We start from the raw sequence: 21,561 nt of genomic DNA on the forward strand, positions 1-21,561 counted from the left end.
AATTTCTATTCAAAATAGAATATGATATTTTTAATTGAAAGTCAAAAACTATACCCCGTTCAAAATGTATGCCTCAGACCTAAGGAGAACGAGCACAAGAAACTCAGAGCTCTTAATTTTTTTAACACGCAAACGTTTTTTTAACAATTCTTTTGAATTTCGTAAAACATTTGATTTGGACATTTTCTGGGATCTTGTTGTAAAAGCATATACATCGCATAGTGGCTGGAGATGCTTCTGGACCAATATGGAATCCACAAACCATGCGGCTAAGGCAATAACATCCTTTCGAGCCACCAAGAGCGAAACCTTTGTTGCTTGAAAAAATCCGACGGTACACCAAATCCGACCTGCAAACCGCTTTTGCAAAATCACTTTCCTGGCCGCCGCATTACCAACAACCATGCGCCTGATGTGGAGTTGCAGAGCAACGTACCGGATCAGACGAAATGGACTATAGCTCTCAGGATGGTAGATAAAGGCAATGTAATGTGGGCAATTAATATTTAATATATTTCTTCCACTTAAATCAGGACGATAAGACCTTGATTTTCCCGGATGCCGTGCAACTCACGGCTTGCCTGGCGTACTGAAAGTATTATATATTCTTAAGCCTAAAGATATAATGGTGGTATGATTTAGATGTTAATTAAATTATAGATTCAATTACCTCCGTCACTTAAACAATAACATATACTGTGATATTGGAAGTAAAAAAAAAACAAAAAATTAAAAAAAAAATGGTTGTTGCAATACGAAACATCCATTCCATAGAGGTAAGTCATAATCTGTATCAAGTATTATATCTTTTTGTTAATACTTATTACGTTCACCAGTGGGTAAGTTCAAAACAAAAGGTTGTATAATATTCACCATTACAAGATTTATTTAGAAATAGGCACCAAAACGGCGCCTATTTCTGTCTTAATCATGTGAGTACGTCTACCTTGGACAATCCAGTTAGGTAGGCCTATTTTCGCGAAAGAGGTCACTCGTCGAACCCGACTCGGACATAATAAAATAAAAATATCACAGTGTCTGAAAACGAAGTTTCAAACCAGTGTGTATTGCCAGTGATGACTTACGGTACTCAGACGTGGTCGCTAATTCTGGGCTGATGAGAAAGCTCATGTTCGCTCAGAGGGCAATGGAGGTGGCTATGCTCGGAGTTTCCCTGCGAGATCGAATCAGAAATGAGGAGAACCAAAGTCAAATGATTGCGAAACTGAAGTGGTAGTGGGCAAGGCACATAGGTCGACGGACAGATGGACGGTGGGGCAGTAAATTCCTTGAAAGGCGACCACGTACCGGAAGACGTAGTTTCGTAGGCCTTCAATAAGATGGACCGACAATCTGGTCAAGGTTACCTTAATATTGACACGGAGTGGGTGAGTGGGTAAAGTAAACACTTTTACGCTAAAGCTACGAGTATTGCTGACGGAGCTGTTGAAATTATCAATGTCTTGAAGTTTGACAACTCTCGTCATGTATGTTGCTGCACGATATGATGTTTGACAACTCTCGTGAAATACGTCGAAGCGTTGCTACGCGACAATATATTGGACCGATCGTCGTAGAGATCTTTGGGCTAGGCCTGTGTCCAGCAGTGGACGTTTTTCGGCTGATGACGATGTTTTTTGTAATACTATAATCGAACGGATGACACCTTTAAAACATATCATAAATTATAGATTCATTTAACTACCTGTGTTGCCTTTTCCCTTGTGCGAAGGTCCTGCATATTTTCCTGTTGATTAAGTAAATCAAATTAAAACAATTATAGACACTGTGATATAACAAACAGAAGAAATTTACATAATATTAAAAATATGAGCTTGCTTTCATCTTTTATGCTTCATAACTATACATAGAAAAATAGTTCTTTATCTGTAATTGGGTAATATACCAGTGAACCCACCAATTGACCAATTAAAATTTCTATTCAAAATAGAATATGATATTTTTAATTGAAAGTCAAAAACTATACCCCGTTCAAAATGTATGCCTCAGACCTAAGGAGAACGAGCACAAGAAACTCAGAGCTCTTAATTTTTTTAACACGCAAACGTTTTTTTAACAATTCTTTTGAATTTCGTAAAACATTTGATTTGGACATTTTCTGGGATCTTGTTGTAAAAGCATATACATCGCATAGTGGCTGGAGATGCTTCTGGACCAATATGGAATCCACAAACCATGCGGCTAAGGCAATAACATCCTTTCGAGCCACCTAGAGCGAAACCTTTGTTGCTTGAAAAAATCCGACGGTACACCAAATCCGACCTGCAAACCGCTTTTGCAAAATCACTTTCCTGGCCGCCGCATTACCAACAACCATGCGCCTGATGTGGAGTTGCAGAGCAACGTACCGGATCAGACGAAATGGACTATAGCTCTCAGGATGGTAGATAAAGGCAATGTAATGTGGGCAATTAATATTTAATATATTTCTTCCACTTAAATCAGGACGATAAGACCTTGATTTTCCCGGATGCCGTGCAACTCACGGCTTGCCTGGCGTACTGAAAGTATTATATATTCTTAAGCCTAAAGATATAATGGTGGTATGATTTAGATGTTAATTAAATTATAGATTCAATTACCTCCGTCACTTAAACAATAACATATACTGTGATATTGGAAGTAAAAAAAAAAAACAAAAAATTAAAAAAAAAATGGTTGTTGCAATACGAAACATCCATTCCATAGAGGTAAGTCATAATCTGTATCAAGTATAATATCTTTTTGTTAATACTTATTACGTTCACCAGTGGGTAAGTTCAAAACAAAAGGTTGTATAATATTCACCATTACAAGATTTATTTAGAAATAGGCACCAAAACGGCGCCTATTTCTGTCTTAATCATGTGAGTACGTCTACCTTGGACAATCCAGTTAGGTAGGCCTATTTTCGCGAAAGAGGTCACTCGTCGAACCCGACTCGGACATAATAAAATAAAAATATCACAGTGTCTGAAAACGAAGTTTCAAACCAGTGTGTATTGCCAGTGATGACTTACGGTACTCAGACGTGGTCGCTAATTCTGGGCTGATGAGAAAGCTCATGTTCGCTCAGAGGGCAATGGAGGTGGCTATGCTCGGAGTTTCCCTGCGAGATCGAATCAGAAATGAGGAGAACCAAAGTCAAATGATTGCGAAACTGAAGTGGTAGTGGGCAAGGCACATAGGTCGACGGACAGATGGACGGTGGGGCAGTAAATTCCTTGAAAGGCGACCACGTACCGGAAGACGTAGTTTCGTAGGCCTTCAATAAGATGGACCGACAATCTGGTCAAGGTTACCTTAATATTGACACAGAGTGGGTGAGTGGGTAAAGTAAACACTTTTACGCTAAAGCTACGAGTATTGCTGACGGAGCTGTTAAAATTATCAATGTCTTGAAGTTTGACAACTCTCGTCATGTATGTTGCTGCACGATATGATGTTTGACAACTCTCGTGAAATACGTCGAAGCGTTGCTACGCGACGATATTGGACCGATCGTCGTAGAGATCTTTGGGCTAGGCCTGTGTCCAGCAGTGGACGTTTTTCGGCTGATGACGATGATTTATATAATACTATAATCGAACGGATGACACGTTTAAAACATATCATAAATTATAGATTCATTTAACTACCTGTGTTGCCTTTTCCCTTGTGCGAAGGTCCTGCATATTTTCCTGTAGATTAAGTAAATCAAATTAAAACAATTATAGACACTGTGATATAAGAAACAGAAGAAATTTACCTAATATTAAAAATATGAGCTTCCTTTCATCTTTTATGCTTCATAACTATACATAGAAAAATAGTTCTTTATCTGTAATTGGGTAATATACCAGTGAACCCACCAATTGACCAATTAAAATTTCTATTCAAAATAGGATATAATATTTCTTATTGAAAGTCAAAAACTATACCCCGTTCAAAAAAGTATACCTCAGACCTAAGAAGAACGAGCACAAGAAACTCAGAGCTCTTAATATTTTTTAACACGTAAACGTTTTTTTAACAATTTTTTTGAATTTCGTAAAACATTTGATTTGGACATTTTCTGGGATCTTGTTGTAAAAGCATATACATCGCATAGTGGCTGGAGATGCTTCTGGACCAATATAGAATCCACAAACCATGCGGCTAAGGCAAAAACATCCTTTCGAGCCACCAAGAGCGAAACCTTGGTTGCTTGAAAAAATCCGACGGTACACCAAATCCGACCTGCAAACCGCTTTTGCAAAATCACTTTCCTGGCCGCCGCATTACCAACAACCATGCGCCTGATGTGGAGTTGCAGAGCAACGTACCGGATCAGACGAATTGGACTATAGCTCTCAGGATGGTAGATAAAGGCAATGTAATGTGGGCAATTAATATTTAATATATTTCTTCCACTTAAATCAGGACGACAAGACCTTAATTTTCCCGGATGCCGTGCTACTCACGGCTTGCCTGGCGTACCGAAAGTATTATATATTCTTAAGCCTAAAGATATAATGGTGGTATGATTTAGATGTTAATTAAATTATAGATTCAATTACCTCCGTCACTTATTTCCTTCTGCGAAGGTCCTGACATTTATCGAGTTGATTAAATAAATCATATAATAAGAACAATTACATATACTGTGATATTGGAAGTAAAAAAAAACAAAAAATTAGAAACAAAATGGTTGTTGCAATACGAAACATCCATTCCATAGAGGTAAATCATTTATTTATTTATTTATTAAAGCACACCACATCATATACAATACAATTTTCTTAATCTAATGTTACAATTAGTAGTTCTAAAGTATACGACAATTATGGTGAACATAAAAATTACAACAAATACTCCCTAAATACTTATGAAAAATAGAACTAATACTATCAAATCTATAATAAAAACAAAAAAATAAAAAGTGAAAGTACAAATTATAATTAATAATATAATTAATTATTAAAATAATGAAAATAATGAAGACGAAAAAATAGAAAAACTACTTATTTGACAAATGCGATTGAGTACGAGCTAAGTGTTTAACAACACTTTCTTTAAGCCTGACCAGCCCACCACCGAATATATCAAGTTCTGAATTGGTATCGTTTAACTTATTGTACTCGCGAAGAATTCGAGCGAGAGGCGCCTGAACTCCCAGGTTGGATTTTACAGAAGGAACTTGGAATATTCTCTTGATTTTGAACCTTGGGAATAAATATGGAACAGCAAGGTTAATATTCTGCAAGAGGTTACTACATTGTATTTGACCGTTTAAGAGTTTGTACAAAAATATTACTCCGGAAAGAGATCTCCGATCGAACAATGAAATCATATTAAATTTCCTGAGGCGCTGATGGAACGGGTGTCTATGAGAGAATCCAGTACTAATGTATGCAAGGTGTCGTGTGAATGCTCTTTGGATACTCTCGATGCGTTGCGAATGGATCGTATATTCCATATAATACTACCATATTCGATATGACTGCGCACTAGAGCGTTATATAGAATTGTTTTCGTTTTGGAGCCGAAACAATTCGAGTTTCGCTTTAGAAATCCTAACATTCGTGCGGATGTGGTAACTACTTTATTAACTTGTGCAATAAACGTTAGTTTGCTATCAATAGTTACCCCCAAGTCACGAATGTCCTGCACTTCTTTTAATGGTGCGCCATCGAGCTCATACACTGTAACAAGCGGTTTTTTTTTCTAGTGTACTTAATATGAAAACATTTGCTTGCATTTAGGATCATACCATTTAATAGGCCCCAATCTTTTATACCATTGTGATCACTTTGAACAAAAGCAGCCTCAGAGGCAGAGTTGATAACTTTATAAATTTTTAAATCATCGGCGAAGAGGGATGCTTTACAATATTTGATATAATTCCTAACGTCATTCACAAATATCAAAAAGAGCAACGGTCCTAGGTGGGATCCCTGGGGAACACCGGATCGCGCAATATATGAATTAGATTCAGTGCCTCCTACAACTACTGACTGAAGTCTATTATGAAGATATGACTCGAACCACTTCAGTAAGTTTCCTCCAATTCCATAATTACTTAGCTTCTGAATCAAAAAATCAATGACTTTATCGAAGGCATTACTAAAGTCCGTATATATCGCATCAATCTGTCGCCCATTGTCCAATTCTTGACATACTTCGGTGACAAAAGAGATGAGGTTCGCTTGAATTGAACGGCCCTTCCTGAAACCATGTTGCTCATCGGAGATCAAACTGTCAATATTTTTGGAGATAATAGGATGAAGGACTGATTCAAAAAGCTTGGAAAAACAAGACAAAATGCATATAGGACGGTAATTTTTTACGTCGGTAATATCCCCCTTTTTATATACAGGTACAACACGAGACTTTTTCCATTCTTCAGGAAATACACCTTCTTTAAGTGATCTATTGAAGATAATAGTTAAGGGTAATGATATTGCAAACCTACATCGTTTAACAAAGAGAGGAGGAATCGAGTCTGGCCCAGCTCCTTTATTAATGTCGAGTCCTTTTATTTTCTGAGATATTTCAGCTTCACTGAAGCTCGGGGACATCAGAGAATGAACATTATCAATATCGACTAGACTAGAACTGCGAACGCGACGCTGACCACAAGAGTGTATAGAAGAAAATTGATATGAAAATAGATTGGCAATATCCGCTGCTGTTTGTGCTGTAACATTATCCATTTTCATACAAGAGGGAAGTGTTGAATGGCCGCCTTTTTTATTTTTAACAAAACTCCAAAAACATTTTGGATTATTTGGAATGTTTGCTTCAATATTTCGCTTGTATTTAGTATAGCAATCATCATAAAGTTTATGACAACGCTTTCTAATCATGTGATACTCTAATTCATCTCTAGGATTTTTATATATTCGGAACCTCTTACGTAATTTTTCTTTTTCAGCAAGAAATTTTATTAAGGAAGAGCTGAACCATACCGGATATTTAGATCTCATGTTGGTTGTTTTAGTAACAAATTTGTTAATGATATTGTTAATTATTTTATAGAACTCAGATACCATACTATTTACGTTATCATGGACGCATAGCCTTCGATTCCAATCAATAGTTTTTAGATCATTGATAATAGAAACATAGTCACCTTTATAAAAATTTAGTTTTGCATTACCTCTCGCTCGCAAAAATGATATTCCAGAACTTTCAATATTTAACAATAAGCTAGGATGATTCGTATATGTCCTACTTAACACGTCAGGTGGGGCTGATACATTAATATTAGACATGTTACTCAATACTAAATCTAAAAAGCGGTCATCGCTATTACTAATACAATTAAATTGCTTTAGGTTATTCATAGACATAAAATTAACTAAGGCAAAGCCAAGAGTATTGTTATAGTTAGAGGGAGTCATAAAAACTTCGTTTGCTTGTGACTTCCAGTTAATAAACCCTAGGTTGAAATCACCAACTATAATGACGTTATCGTTTAAGTTGAAAGCTAAGTCAATTTTGTCCAAAAATTGTGTCAACGTCCCAATTTTTACAGGTGGAGGTAGATATACCACACATATAGAAAGTTTTTTTATTGCTTGATTAATATTAACATGTAATGTGACCCATAAATCCTCGACATCTGAATCCTATGACTCAACCCTGAAAGAAGAAATGTCCTTAGAGACTGCTAACATAACTCCTCCACCATCTGATTTAGTATTGCTAGAACTCGAACGATCCCTACGATAGACGGTATATCTGTTGTCAAATAATTCATTGTTTGAAATACTGGATCTCAACCAAGTTTCGTTAAGAGCGATGACCTTATAATTAGAAGTTGATAAGTTCTTTAGAAAGTTTGTCGTCTTAGTTCTCAACACTTGAGCATTTTGGTAATAAATGTTAAGCATCTTATAAAAAAACTATAGAGAAAAACAATAAATTATTAAGCTACAATTATATACTAAGTTTACAATTTAATATACTAAATTAAGTTAAAAGATTTAAGGTTTCGTTGTTCTTAATAAGCAAGGCTTGGCAGTTTTCATTTTTTCTCGTAAAAACGCGCCCATTGCGAATCCATACAAACTTATACTGCATCTGTTTTGCTTTCAAACGGGTAGCCGCGTAAAGAGCATTGGTAAATGGAGTTAGATGTTCGGATACAAATATAGGTTTTTTAGTTCCTCCAATACCAAGATGGCGAGAGTTTAACTTATCTTGCGGATTCTTCTTGTTAAATTTGCTCACAGCAGCCAGAACGACGTCACGTTTGCGCGGGGTACCTAACTTAACTACGACGGATCGAGGTCTATTACTGTCATTTGTTAATTTAGCCACTCTTGTCACGTGTTGTACATCATCCTGAGTGAGAGGACAGTCCACAGTCTTGGCAATCTGAATTACAGTTTCAAATAAATTCTCTGATCTATTCTCTGGGATCCCATTAATAAGTATATTGTTCTCTCGTACATGAAGTTCGACGGAGCTTAGCCGGTTCGTTAGATCAGTGACAGTAGATGTTAACCTCTCATTATCTTTTTTTAAATGGACTATGTCAATATTCTTTTGTTCTAGCGATGATTTTATGTCTTCAAATTGTCGGTTCAGGAAGCTGATTGTGTCTTGGAACTCGGCTACCTTTTCAGTGAGATTGTTAAGTTCCGACGTAACCAATCGTTTGATTGTCACGGTGAGGACTGAAGATAACTCCTGTTGTAAAATATCTCGCAATTTTTCTTCAGTAACAAATGGTTCTATTTCTGGCAGCTGTGGAGGGGATCTATGTGAGGGCTTTATTCGCTGTGTTATATTATCAGAGCATGAAGGTTCACTTCCGGGGCTTGTTTCTTGAGAGCTCATATCATGGGCGCTTCCATCGGAATTTGCGCGAGCTTGCGATAACGTGTTTGCATTGTCATCTTTAGGCTGCCTCTCAGAGCATTCAGGACACCTGAATGACGCTTTTTGTCCTGCGACCATCTCAATAAAGCGCTTGCGTGGGACATTTGCACAATCTAGATCGTATTTTAGCTTACAGATATGGCAGCACAAATAATCCTTTTTTGGCAACACATTATGACAGCTAGCACAAATGTTTGAAGGGGCCATTATAAGTTTATATCAGTTATAATAAATTCTAACAAAAAATAATATTAATAAATTTTTAGATATAAACAAATTATAAAATAAAAAAAATGCACATAAATTTGTTGGATTGGAACCACGACCCACTGATGTCAACCTGTGCTGACCGTAGTCGTTTACACAGTGCTATGCAAGCAGTTATGATTAAGATTGAAATAATAGTATCTATTCTACTGACAGCAGTACGTAAATGAAGAGCGGCCACTAAGCAGGTATTTATTCGAGAACACACGACGAGTCACAACGCTGAACAGAACTCGACAAGTGCACTGAATCTACGATTATGATTGTAATCACTCTAAAGAAGTATCAGTAAAGAAGCATGATTATTCTGTTTCACTTGTGTATAGTTATTTATATTTTATGTAGCACTCTGTTGTCGTAATTGTTTGAAATCACCACTGTTTAAAAACACATAATAAATATTCTATTATAATATTATAACTTTATTATATTAACACAGGAACTTGCAAAAGTCACACACTGCACGTATTTGCCTTGCTTAATTAATTTAAAACAACATATTGTAGATTTTAGTGGAATTACTATTTTTAATTGTTATTTTACACGGGAGCCGGTGTGACCGGCACGCGATGCGCGTTAGTTAATGTCATAATCTGTATCAAGTATAATATCTTTTTGTTCAAAACAAAAGGTTGTATAATATTCACCATTACAAGATGTATTTAGAAATGGGCACCAAACGGCGCCTATTTCTGTCTTAATCATGTGAGTACGTCTACCTTGGACAATCCAGTTAGGTAGGCCTATTTTCGCGAAAGAGGTCACTCGTCGAACCCAACTCGGACATAATAAAATAAAAATATCACAGTGTCTGAAAACGAAGTTTCAAACCAGTGTGTATTGCCAGTGATGACTTAATACTCAGACGTGGTCGCTAATTCTGGGCTGATGAGAAAGCTCATGTTCGCTCAGAGGGCAATGGAGGTGGCTATGCTCGGAGTTTCCCTGCGAGATCGAATCAGAAATGAGGAGAACCAAAGTCAAATGATTGCGAAACTGAAGTGGTAGTGGGCAAGGCACATAGGTCGACGGACAGATGGACGGTGGGGCAGTAAATTCCTTGAAAGGCGACCACGTACCGGAAGACGTAGTTTCGTAGGCCTTCAATAAGATGGACCGACAATCTGGTCAAGGTTACCTTAATATTGACACAGAGTGGGTGAGTGGGTAAAGTAAACACTTTTACGCTAAAGCTACGAGTATTGCTGACGGAGCTGTTGAAATTTTCAATGTCTTGAAGTTTGACAACTCTCGTCATGTACGTTGCTGCACGATATGATGTTTGACAACTCTCGTGAAATACGTCGAAGCGTTGCTACGCGACAATATATTGGACCGATCGTCGTAGAGATCTTTGGGCTAGGCCTGTGTCCAGCAGTGGACGTTTTTCGGCTGATGACGATGATTTATATAATACTATAATCGAACGGATGACACCTTTAAAACATATCATAAATTATAGATTCATTTAACTACCTGTGTTGCCTTTTCCCTTGTGCGAAGGTCCTGCATATTTTCCCGTTGATTAAGTAAATCAAATTAAAACAATTATAGACACTGTAATATTAGAAACAGAAGAAATGTACCTAATATTAAAAATATGAGCTTGCTTTCATCTTTTATGCTTCATAACTATACATAGAAAAATAGTTCTTTATCTGTAATTGGGTAATATACCAGTGAACCCACCAATTGACCAATTAAAATTTCTATTCAAAATAGGATATGATATTTCTTATTGAAAGTCAAAAACTATACCTCGTTCAAAAAAGTATACCTATGACCTAAGAAGAATAAGCACAAGAAACTCAGAGCTCTACATTTTTAAACCCGAAAACGTTTTTTTAACAATTCTTTTGAATTTCGTAAAACATTTGTTGTGAACATTTTCTGGGATCTTGTTGTAAAAGCATATACATCGCATAGTGGCTGGAGATGCTTCTGCACCAACATAGAATCCACAAACTATGCGGCTAAGGCAAAAACATCCTTTCGAGCCACCAAGAGCGAAACCTTGGTTGCTTGAAAAAATCCGACGGTACACCAAATCAGACCTGCAAACCGCTTTGGCAAACTCACTTTCCTGGCCGCCGCATTACCAACAACCATGCGCCTGATGTGGAGTTGCAGAGCAACGTACCGGATCAGACGAATTGGACTATAGCTCTCAGGATGGTAGATAAAGGCAATGTAATGTGGGCAATTAATATTTTATATATTTCTTTTTCTTTTTATTCTTACTTGATTTTCCCGGATGCCGTGCAACTCACGGCTTGCCTGGCGTACTGAAAGTATTATATATTCCTAAGCCTAAAGATATAATGGTGGTATGATTTAGATGTTAATTAAATTATAGATTCAATTACCTCCGAAACTTATTTCCTTCTGCGAAGGTTCTGACATTTTTCGTTTTGATTAAATAAATCATATAATAAGTACAATTACATATACTGTGATATTGGAAGTAAAAAAAAAAAACAAAAAATTAAAAAAAAAAATGGTTGTTGCAATACGAAACATCCATTCCATAGAGGTAAGTCATAATCTGTATCAAGTATTATATCTTTTTGTTAATACTTATTACGTTCACCAGTGGGTAAGTTCAAAACAAAAGGTTGTATAATATTCACCATTACAAGTTGTATTTAGAAATGGGCACCAAAACGGCGCCTATTTCTGCCGTGAAGCAGTTATATGTAAATATTTTTGTGTTACGGTCTGAAAGGCGCCGTAGCTAGTGAAATGGGCAAATGAGACTAACATCTTATGTCTCAAGGTGGCGAGATTTATTGTAGTGCCGCTCAGCCACAGCGACAGCGCGTATCGTTACCATCAGCTGAACATCCTTATCCTGGTCTCGTCTCTTATTTTCATTTAAAAAAAAACCCTACGTACGTACTAACCAATTCTGTCAGTCACAACAGATTCCCATTACTTCCGCAAAAACAAAGCAAAACAAACTACCTTCACAGAGTTTATTGTCCAAGTTCAGGTCTCTAGAGTTTAACCGCAAATCATAAATGACCATACCGTGTGATGGAACAAATGTATAGATGGCTGGGATATGACGATCAAAAGTTATCTCTTACGAAACAAAACAGTATAGGACAATACGGCAATTTCTTACTTTGATATTAATACGTATCTTTGCATCTTAGTTCAAGTGTGAAGATGTTACTTGATGTAAGTAAAACAGTATCAGTACCTAGATTTCCTGGTCCAAGAGGCTTGGACTGTGCTTCATCGTTTGAAAGGATGTCAGATCCTGAAAAGAAAATAAATATTATAAACCATAATTTTTGATGTAATTGAAACGTTTTACTAAATAACAAACATTAAGAGGCATACTGTTTAATATACTGTATAGTGATCACCTCTGAACATTGTGTCTGACAATACCAGACATATGAATGTTGCCAACTTTTAAGAAAATGTTTTCCTCTTTTTGCAGATTGTAAATGACATTTGCACAATCCCATTACAATATTGCGTTTTATCTGAAATTACCAAGACGAGATAGTCTTAAGTACACGCTAACGAAAAAGCGAGCACTGCTATTATTTATAATATATTCTTGACTCGGAAAAAAGCTGCTTTCTTATTCACTTTAATCAAAAATCCAACTGCCCATAAGCAGTCACCATTATTTTTGTCTCTCGTCCCTAGTGAATTCAAAGCCAAGGTGGCAAAGACAAATTTGCCAATTCCTCCATTAGGTCATCCGACCCTAGAATGGAATTAGCAACTGCTTAAGATAAATGCGTTTTAGGAAAACAGAGTTCGCTGAACGGGTTTCGGTACGAAGAGGTCTAACACCGGTTTAAAGGTAGGCAACCTGTAGATACACGCGTTGATACGGACGAGGCTGGTACAAAAATTACATTAAATCACATTACATTTACAAAAAATGTTTCCTCTATCCCTAAAATTATGTCCCTATCTTTATATCTATGATGTTTTTGACACTGTCTGTAGGTACCTGATTTTCTGTGATAAATGAAATAGAAGAAAGACTTAAACAAGTTCAAGAAACTATTTTAACTCTGCAGGACTTTTAACAAACCTATCGTAGCTACTTACCAGTCCTGGTAACCACTGATTCCTATTATTTCCGCGATGGGGTCAATTTGTTACATGATTTAAAAAAACAAAGCATAACAAACTACTTTCACCAAGTTTGTTATCCAAGTTCAGGTCTCCAGAGTTTAAACGCAAGGGCATAAATGACCATACAGTGCGATGGCAAAAATATATAGATGGCTGGGATATTATGATCCCAAGATATATCTTACCTAACACAACATTATAGTTCATAACATCAGTTTCTTACATTCATTTTAAGTAATAAGAGGAAGTCCAAAAACAGAAACCATTTTTTGCGGCATACACGGTCTTATCTTTTTTCTATGTTCACTTAGAAGTCGGATTTTTTCACAGCTTCAAGAGACTGTAGTCTTGATTATATTCTTTTGATTTCAGCTCGATACCTACTCGTGCTAATGAGATAAAGGGTCTTGATAGACAGACAGACTCATGGACAACAAAGTGATCTCATAAGGGATCCATTTTTTTCCTTTTGTGGTACGGAACTCTAAAAAAGAACACAAACAGACGACAGGCGTGCAGATATTGACCTGCTGAGCTGATCTAAAGATCCTCAGACATACGACCAGAAAGATGCCAGCTTTTCAGAATAATCCTTGTTCTTTGTTTAGTGTTTTTAAGTTTTCGGAAGATAAATTTTTATTCAAAGATGAACCAAATCTATCGGTAAATAATTCAGTTTCTTAATAAAAGGCATTTAATTTCTCAAAATTGATTCCTTTAGAATTCTTTTTGATGTCATTTCTAATATACTAGATACTACTACCGCTTCGGAAACAAATGGCACTCTGAGAGAGAAGACGCGGCGCAAGAAACTCTCCCAGCATTCTTTTTTTGCGCTTTTTTCTTTTCAAAAAATATAGACAATATTGTACAGTAATTTCTATCGCTATAAAATAATCACAATCCAGTCCCAGGCTGTCATTTAGATATTCAGCTGTGGAGTAATAGGATTTACGAGTAGGACGGATCAATTTCATTTAAATTTATTTATAGATAACCTGAGTGGCTGGGACTTTATTATAGAACATTTACCCTTAAAGCTATTACCCTGTGTAATACATATGTTGTACCCAGCACCAGGGAACCCTAACTTTCACGAAGACACTTCACTACTACACTGTTATAATAAAACCGAACTGATATTCACTGTATATTTGTTTTGAATTGACTACTACAAATGATTGACAAATAATACGATTATCTAAATAAACATTAATAGCGCAAGGTAAAATAATTGCTTCTATATTTATAGCGCCATCTATTGGAATCCAATCAAAACCACATATCAAATCAACTTGAACATCCTCCGCCGCCAAGGACAGTCTTGTTCTTGTTTTAATCTGGCAAGTGACACAATTTTGAGATTGCACGCTGCTTTATTCCAGTGCTGGTACGGACATCGTAAACTCGAGTGAGACCGTCTTTCCCTGGACACATTTTCTCAATACGTTGCCAATCTCCAAGCGACAATCTTGAATCTTTAATCAGCACCAGCTGTCCAAGGCCTATCTGAAATTTAGGTTTCAACCACTTTGGACGTTGTTGAAGATTCAAATGAGAGATTGCAACCTTCTCGTAACTGCTGTCTAGTATCGTAACCGTTGGATCTCCAATAAGAAAATGAGCAGGTGTCAAATAATCTAGATCTTCGCCTAAAGCTTTTAATGGGCGGGAGTTTAAACAAGCTTCAATTTGGGTAAGAACGGTGTATAATTCTTCAAATGTTAGTGTTGAGTTTTTTAAAATACGTTTTAAGTGGTATTTTGTGGATTTCACACCGGCTTCCCATAAACCACCGAAGTTAGGAGCTCCTGGAGGTATGTATTTCCATCTCGTTCCTCTGCTATCTAAATTTTTTTGAAATGCTGTGGGAAGTTCATTTCTTCCTTGTCTCCACATTTCCAATAGTGCTTTCTCTGAAGCTACAAAAGTTGTGCCATTATCGCTCCACAGTTCCTTGCAATGACCTCGTCTCGAAACAAATCTTTTGAATGAAGCAATAAAGGCGTCCGTAGTCATGTCGCTAACCAGTTCCAAATGAATGGCTTTAGGTGCCATTCAGATGAAAAGGCAGATGTATGATTTGTATGTTTTCGCTCCTCGACCTTTACTTCTTTTCGAAAAAAATTCTTCACGAAATGAGCCATGCAAAATCGACACCACTAATGGAAAAAGGACGCGATGGATTCACTCGGACATCTGGTAAATCTCCCATCATTTGTGTACCGAATGTAGCATTGTATCTAGCACACAATTTACATTGTCTGTAGTATCTTTTAATACTTTGTCCTCCTTTAATGATCCAATATTTACTTCGTAGGTAAGTGGTCATCAATTGGGGACCACCGTGTAAAGTTTTAAAATGAGCTTCGCGCAGTAACAGGGGACATTATCTTTTGTAAGTATAATGGGATGTTTTCTATTAAATTTTAGATTTGCCTGCTTCAATCTACCTCCTACTCGTACTACTCCATTATCATCAAGGTAAGGGTTTAATGGTAATAATCTACTGGTCGCATTAATAGCCTTTCCTTTCTTCAGGTGAAGTACGTCATCAGGGAATTCTATCTCCTGCGCCATCTTTAAACATATGGAAAGTGCTTCTTCCCTTTCTATACATGTAATATGAGTAGGTAATTTTTCTTTTCCTTTAAGGTTCTTCCATCTTCGACAGTATGCGACTACATTTAACAGTTTCTCTAAGGACGAAAATTTCTTCAGTAAGGTAAGTTTTGATTCCATTTCATTTGTAGTTACATTAGTCACTGCACATTTTGCTGAAATACGTTTTTCTTCTTCTGTTTCAGGCATGCCTTCTGTAGACAGTGGCACACAATTGCCTTTTAGAAACTGTGGTCCTTGCCACCACAATTCACAAGCCTTCAATTTACTTGGGCATATGCCTCTAAATGCTGGATCGGCGGGATTATCCTTTGTGTTGACATATGACCAGTGGGTATCGAGTTCATTACGTATTTGAATCACTCTATTTTTCACAAAAGGAGACCATCTGTTTGGGTCACCTTGAATCCATGCAAGTGCTATTTTAGAATCAGTCCAAGCATATGTTCTATTTAACTCAATTCGAAGAGTCTTCATAACATGCTTTACTAATTTTGCTAGCAATGCGGCTCCACATAATTCCAATCGTGGTAGTGTTAGGGCTTTGACAGGAGCAACTTTAGTCTTCGCAGTTATTAGTGAGATCTTTTTCGGTATACCATCTGAACTTAGAATTCTTAGGTATACAACTGCAGCATACCCAGCCAAGGATGCGTCTGAAAACCCATGTAGTTCAACTGAACAGTTGTTAAAGTAACCTATATCCTCTAGGAATTCTAATATCAGAGAGATAAGGTAAGTTATTTTGATATGTGATCCATTCATTTTTTAGATCATCTGGCAGTTCTTCGTCCCAGTCTAACTTACTTAGCCATAGCTTTTGCATAAATATTTTTGCTGTAATAATTGCAGGTGCGAGCCAACCCATAGGATCAAACAGAGAAACTATATGACTCAATACATTTCTTTTTGTAAAAATTTCAGTGAAAAAATTATTTTGTGCTATTTTTAAATTCAAATTCAAATTCAAATAGTTTATTTCTCAAAATAGGATAACCGCATCACTTTTTGAAGTCAAGAAAATATACAAATAATAGAATAATACAGTCCTACTGCTAAATTATTATAATATTATTTACATTGCTTTAATCCCATGCACTTTTATCTGGTATATAATCTTTAATTGTATAATAAGCTTTTTTTAAAAGTTTCTGTTTAACAAATATTTTAAACTTTTTTAATTGTAGTTTGCAAATTTCTTCAGGGATTTTATTATAAAAACGGACACATTGTCCTCTGAATGATTTGTCTATTTTCGTTAGCCTTGTGTGAATCAGAGCAAGATTATGTTTATTTCTAGTGTTGCAGTTATGAATGTCACTGTTTTTTTAAAATGATCTATATTTTTATGCACAAATATTAGGTTTTCAAATATGTATTGACATGGTACTGTTAATATGTTGATCTCCTTAAATTTATCTCTCAACGAATGTCTACTGGACAGATTGTAGATTGCTCGAACAGCTCTTTTCTGCAGCACAAAAATCGTTTGAATATCATTAACGTGTCCCCACAGTAATATACCGTAAGACATAACAGTATGGAAATAACTAAAATATACGACACGTGCCGTGTCTTCGTTTTTGAGCTGGCGAATTTTCTTTACAGCAAATGCTGCAGAACTAAGTCTATTCGCCAAACCAGCTATATGTGGACGCCATTAGAGTTTTGCGTCTAAAGTAATACCCAAAAAAACTGTGGTGTCTACAAGTTCCAAGTACTCCCCGTTCACAAGTACATTTGAATTCACCAGACTGACATTTGGGGTTATGAATTTAATACATTTAGTTTTCTTACTATTCAAAAGCAAATTATTAGCATTGAACCAATGAACAATTTTGGACAAAGCATTGTTTACATCATCCAAGACTGATTCACGTCTTTTAATCTTAAGTTATCTTCATGAATTTCCCAAATTATTCCTAGTGCTTTCGTATTCATATCTACTTCTTGCAACTTAGCTCTTTTTTCTGGCTCGAGTGTTTCCAGAAATCTTTCACTATTCGAAGACCATTTCTGTAACTCAAAACCTCCTAATGTCAGTAATTTTGTGAGTTGTTTCTGCATTTCTATTGCTGTTTCAACGTCATTACTCCCCGATAAAACATCATCCATGTAAAAATCATTTAACACAATTTTCTTAGCCAGGGGAAATCTGCCATCTTGCGATTCATCTTTTGCAACTTGTTTTAAGGTCTTCATTGCTAGATATGGTGCACAAGCTGTACCGAACGTCATGGTTAGTAATCTATAATCTTGCACTTCATCTTCTGGGTTAAATCTATATAATATACGCAGAAAGTCTCTGTCCTCAGGGCGTATCCGTATTTGGCGATACATTTTTACAATGTCTGCCACAAAGCATATTTTGGGTGTTCTCCATCGCATGATTATATTTCTTAATTCCTCTTGTAGCGAGGGCTCGATCAATAATTCTTCATTTAGGGAAATTAAATTAATCCCTCGACAAGAAGCATCAAACACGATCCTAACTTTACTCGTTTCTTTATCTTCTCTTATCACTGGGTGATGAGGAAGGTAGACTGATTTATTTTTTATCTGTTCTGTTGTTACAGGTTCCATATGATTTAATGTTAAATACTCTTCAAAAACCTTGTTATATTTTTTCTCTAAGCGACTTATTGCTGTTTAATCTCTTCTCTAAGCTCTTGAATCTCTTCAGTGCAATTGCTCTGGAATCTTTTGGTAAGCTTGGGTTGTCCGTACGAAATGGTAAACTAACAATGAATCTTCCATCTTCTTGTCTAGCTAACGTTTTCTCATAAATCTCCTCAGCTCTTACTTCAAGTGGAGCAAGGGCATCTTTGCTAGTCTCCAAAGTCTCTGATTCTCAGAATCGTTGCAGCATGTGTTCTAAATTCACATTTAAGTGCAAGCCTACGATTCCACGGCTCATAGAATTTTTCGATTTTGCTCCTCCAGAAATTATCCACCCAAGTTGTGTTTCTTGAGCGACCGCACTCAGTACTCCTGATTTATCTTTAATAATGCCGTTCATCAAAATCTCAGTATATACATTGACTCCGAGTAATACATCAATGGGCCCTGGAGTGTTGTAATTTGGATCTGCAAGACGTAGTCCCGTTAAATGAACCCATTTTTGATTATTTATTTTCGTAGCTGGCATTATTTCAGTCACTTGTTTTATAACAAATGCGGTACATCTCAATCTAAATTCATGGATAAATCTTGATGTGATTTCTAGCTCCACCGCATGCTTAATAGAAGTAGACATTTTACCAACTCCAGTGACTTGTCCTTCCACTTCTCTCTTTCTCAATTGTAATCGTTGGGCTGTTGACTCTGATATAAACGATTCTTGAGAACATGGATCTATAAGAGCTCTGACTGTTTGTTCTCCTCTGCTTGTATGAATGTTAACTAAGGCTGTAGCTAACAATGTTACATTGCTCTGTGTAGATACATGGGATAAAATGTTCGGAGTACTAGTTGTGTTCTCTTTCGTTTCTCTTTTTTCAGTATCGGATTGGTCTGTTTTATTTGGCTTTTTGTGTGTAGCAATGTGTGGTGTTTCCTTCGACACTTATGGCAGGTAGTATTTCTTCTGCAGTAGCTAACGCTATGTCCTGGCCATAAGCAATTAAAGCATAATCCTTCTTTCCCCACAAACTCCGATCTCGTAGTTGAGCGTATAAACTCATCGCATTTGTAAATAATATGATTCCCCTTGCAGTAAGCGCAAGAAGTTTCTGAAGAACTTGTTTCTGGTGCAGAGGTTTGAAAAGTTTTTGTTCTTATATTAGGCCTTTCCTTAGACTGTGTTGGTTGTATCATCTCTAATACTAATTTTCCTCCAAGGAAGTCTTGAAACTTCTTCCATGTTGGAAGTTCTTGTACGGGTAGGTTTTTCAACTCTTCTTCCCATTCCTTGTGTGATTCTGGTCTAATTTATTCACAATAATATGTATCATTATTGGATACCAATTATCTATATAACATCATTGTTTTTTAGGTTGTTGAGACATTGAGTTGTGGTATCCAACAAATCTTTAATTCCTTTGGCGCTTGCATTGATAAGTTTTCTTTGTGATAGTAATCTATTGAATATGGTATTGACAATAACTCTTCTATTGTTGTATATTTCTTTCAGAGTGTCCCATGCGACTTCATAATTTTTATCTGTTATGGATATGTGCTTTAGAAGTTGTTCAGCTTCCCCGGATAAGCTCGTTTTTAAATAATGCATTTTCTGTATGTCACTAAGTGATGTGTTGGAATGTATAAGCGACATATACAAATCTTGGAATGTATTCCATTCATTATAATTTCCATTAAATTGTGGAATGCTTATTTTGGGCAACTTCACTTCTTGAGTGCTCTTTCCACTGTTTGGATTTTGGGACTTTTGTATAGCATGCTGTGGTTGCATTTTGTCTAACACGTCAGTTAACTCACATTTAGCCATATTATACTCTTCTTCGCCTTTAGAAAAAAAATCATCATCGAAATATTCATGCCTTCTCCGTTGTTCTAACGTTGCAACCTTTAGAATTTCATTATGTGTTTCTCGAAACGTTTCCCAATATTTTTCCAAGCTCTCAAGTCTAATTTTCACATAGTTGGCATTTAATCTTGCTTTTGGTGTCTTCTTAAAATTGATTAATGTTTTCGAAATAGTCGACACGTTGTTCCCTTGCAGGACACACAAAGTTTCCATTGTTATTTATAATATCAACACTTTAACCCCAAAATATATAAAGTCCAACAGAAAGTTAAATTTTAATGAAAATGTTCTATGTTAATTTATACTACAAAATCACTAGGTCCACATTTGATCAAAAATATTCTAAGTTAATGGAAACACTGGTTGCACTGTGTCCCAAATTTGCATTAATTTTCTAAGTCCAAAGATTTTATTTTAAGACGTAAAATTTCAAAGTGTTCAAATTATTTAAAATTTATTGAAGTTTGAAAAGCACAAAATTCATCAACAAAAGATATTAAAATTTGACAATGTTTAAATTCACCAAAAATTATTTTTTCAAAGTCTAATAAACTAGTGTTCCAATATTTACGAAAAATTAGTCTTTCATATTAACTGACTCAAAAGTACTAAGTTCAACCAATAACAAAGTCCACAAAAGCAAGCGTGCATCATACCCATCCAAAAGCAATCCAATATAATTGCCACTTCACTATACCACTCCCTATACTACTTTCACTTCACTATCACCACCTAACCAACACACTGCGTGGTGCTCCAAAAACAGAGTCTCGGCCTAAATCCGGCTCGAACCAATGTTGTACCCAGCACCAGGGAACCCTAACTTTCACGAAGACACTTCACTACTACTCTGTTAAAATAAAACCGAACTGATATTCACTGTATATTTGTTTTGAACTGACTACTACAAATGATTGACAAATAATACGATTATCTAAATAAACATTAATAGCGCAAGGTAAAATAATTTCTTCTATATTTATAGCGCCATCTATTGGAATCCATTCAAAACCACATATCAAATCAACTTGAACATGTATCTTATGAAGCCTACTAGAATTAGTTACAAGCAATCCCTTATTTCTAGTGTTATAATAATGAAAATCAATATTAAGAGCAAAAAGGTGACGATTTTTGTGAACGAATATTAAATTTTCATACTGACATTCATACTGACAATGAACAGTCGAACAGATGATAGCCAAGAGATTGTGTTGTTTGCTGATGAT

At 36.1% G+C, this 21,561-nt stretch overlaps 1 protein-coding gene across 47 annotated transcripts in view; it reads right to left on the minus strand.

Annotated features, from left to right (window-relative positions):
- Positions 1 to 21,561, minus strand: part of LOC126972369 (keratin, type I cytoskeletal 9-like) — a 71,564-nt gene that overhangs the window by 15,246 nt on the left and 34,757 nt on the right. For 30 of the 47 annotated variants that reach the window (XM_050819073.1, XM_050819145.1, XM_050819070.1 and 27 more), the window contains exons 3-7: positions 12,322 to 12,382; positions 10,594 to 10,634; positions 4,539 to 4,568; positions 3,639 to 3,680; positions 1,706 to 1,747 (exon numbers count right to left, since the gene is read on the minus strand). In XM_050819073.1, the coding sequence (XP_050675030.1) occupies positions 1,706 to 1,747; positions 3,639 to 3,680; positions 4,539 to 4,568; positions 10,594 to 10,634; positions 12,322 to 12,382 (216 nt within the window). The remainder of the gene's footprint in view (positions 1 to 1,705; positions 1,748 to 3,638; positions 3,681 to 4,538; positions 4,569 to 10,593; positions 10,635 to 12,321; positions 12,383 to 21,561) is intronic. The other 17 variants (XM_050819137.1, XM_050819281.1, XM_050819289.1 and 14 more) reach the window with 7 other exon arrangements.

The sequence above is a fragment of the Leptidea sinapis genome, chromosome 2 (genome assembly GCF_905404315.1).
Source record: "Leptidea sinapis chromosome 2, ilLepSina1.1, whole genome shotgun sequence".
NCBI classification, from domain to species: domain Eukaryota; kingdom Metazoa; phylum Arthropoda; class Insecta; order Lepidoptera; family Pieridae; genus Leptidea; species Leptidea sinapis.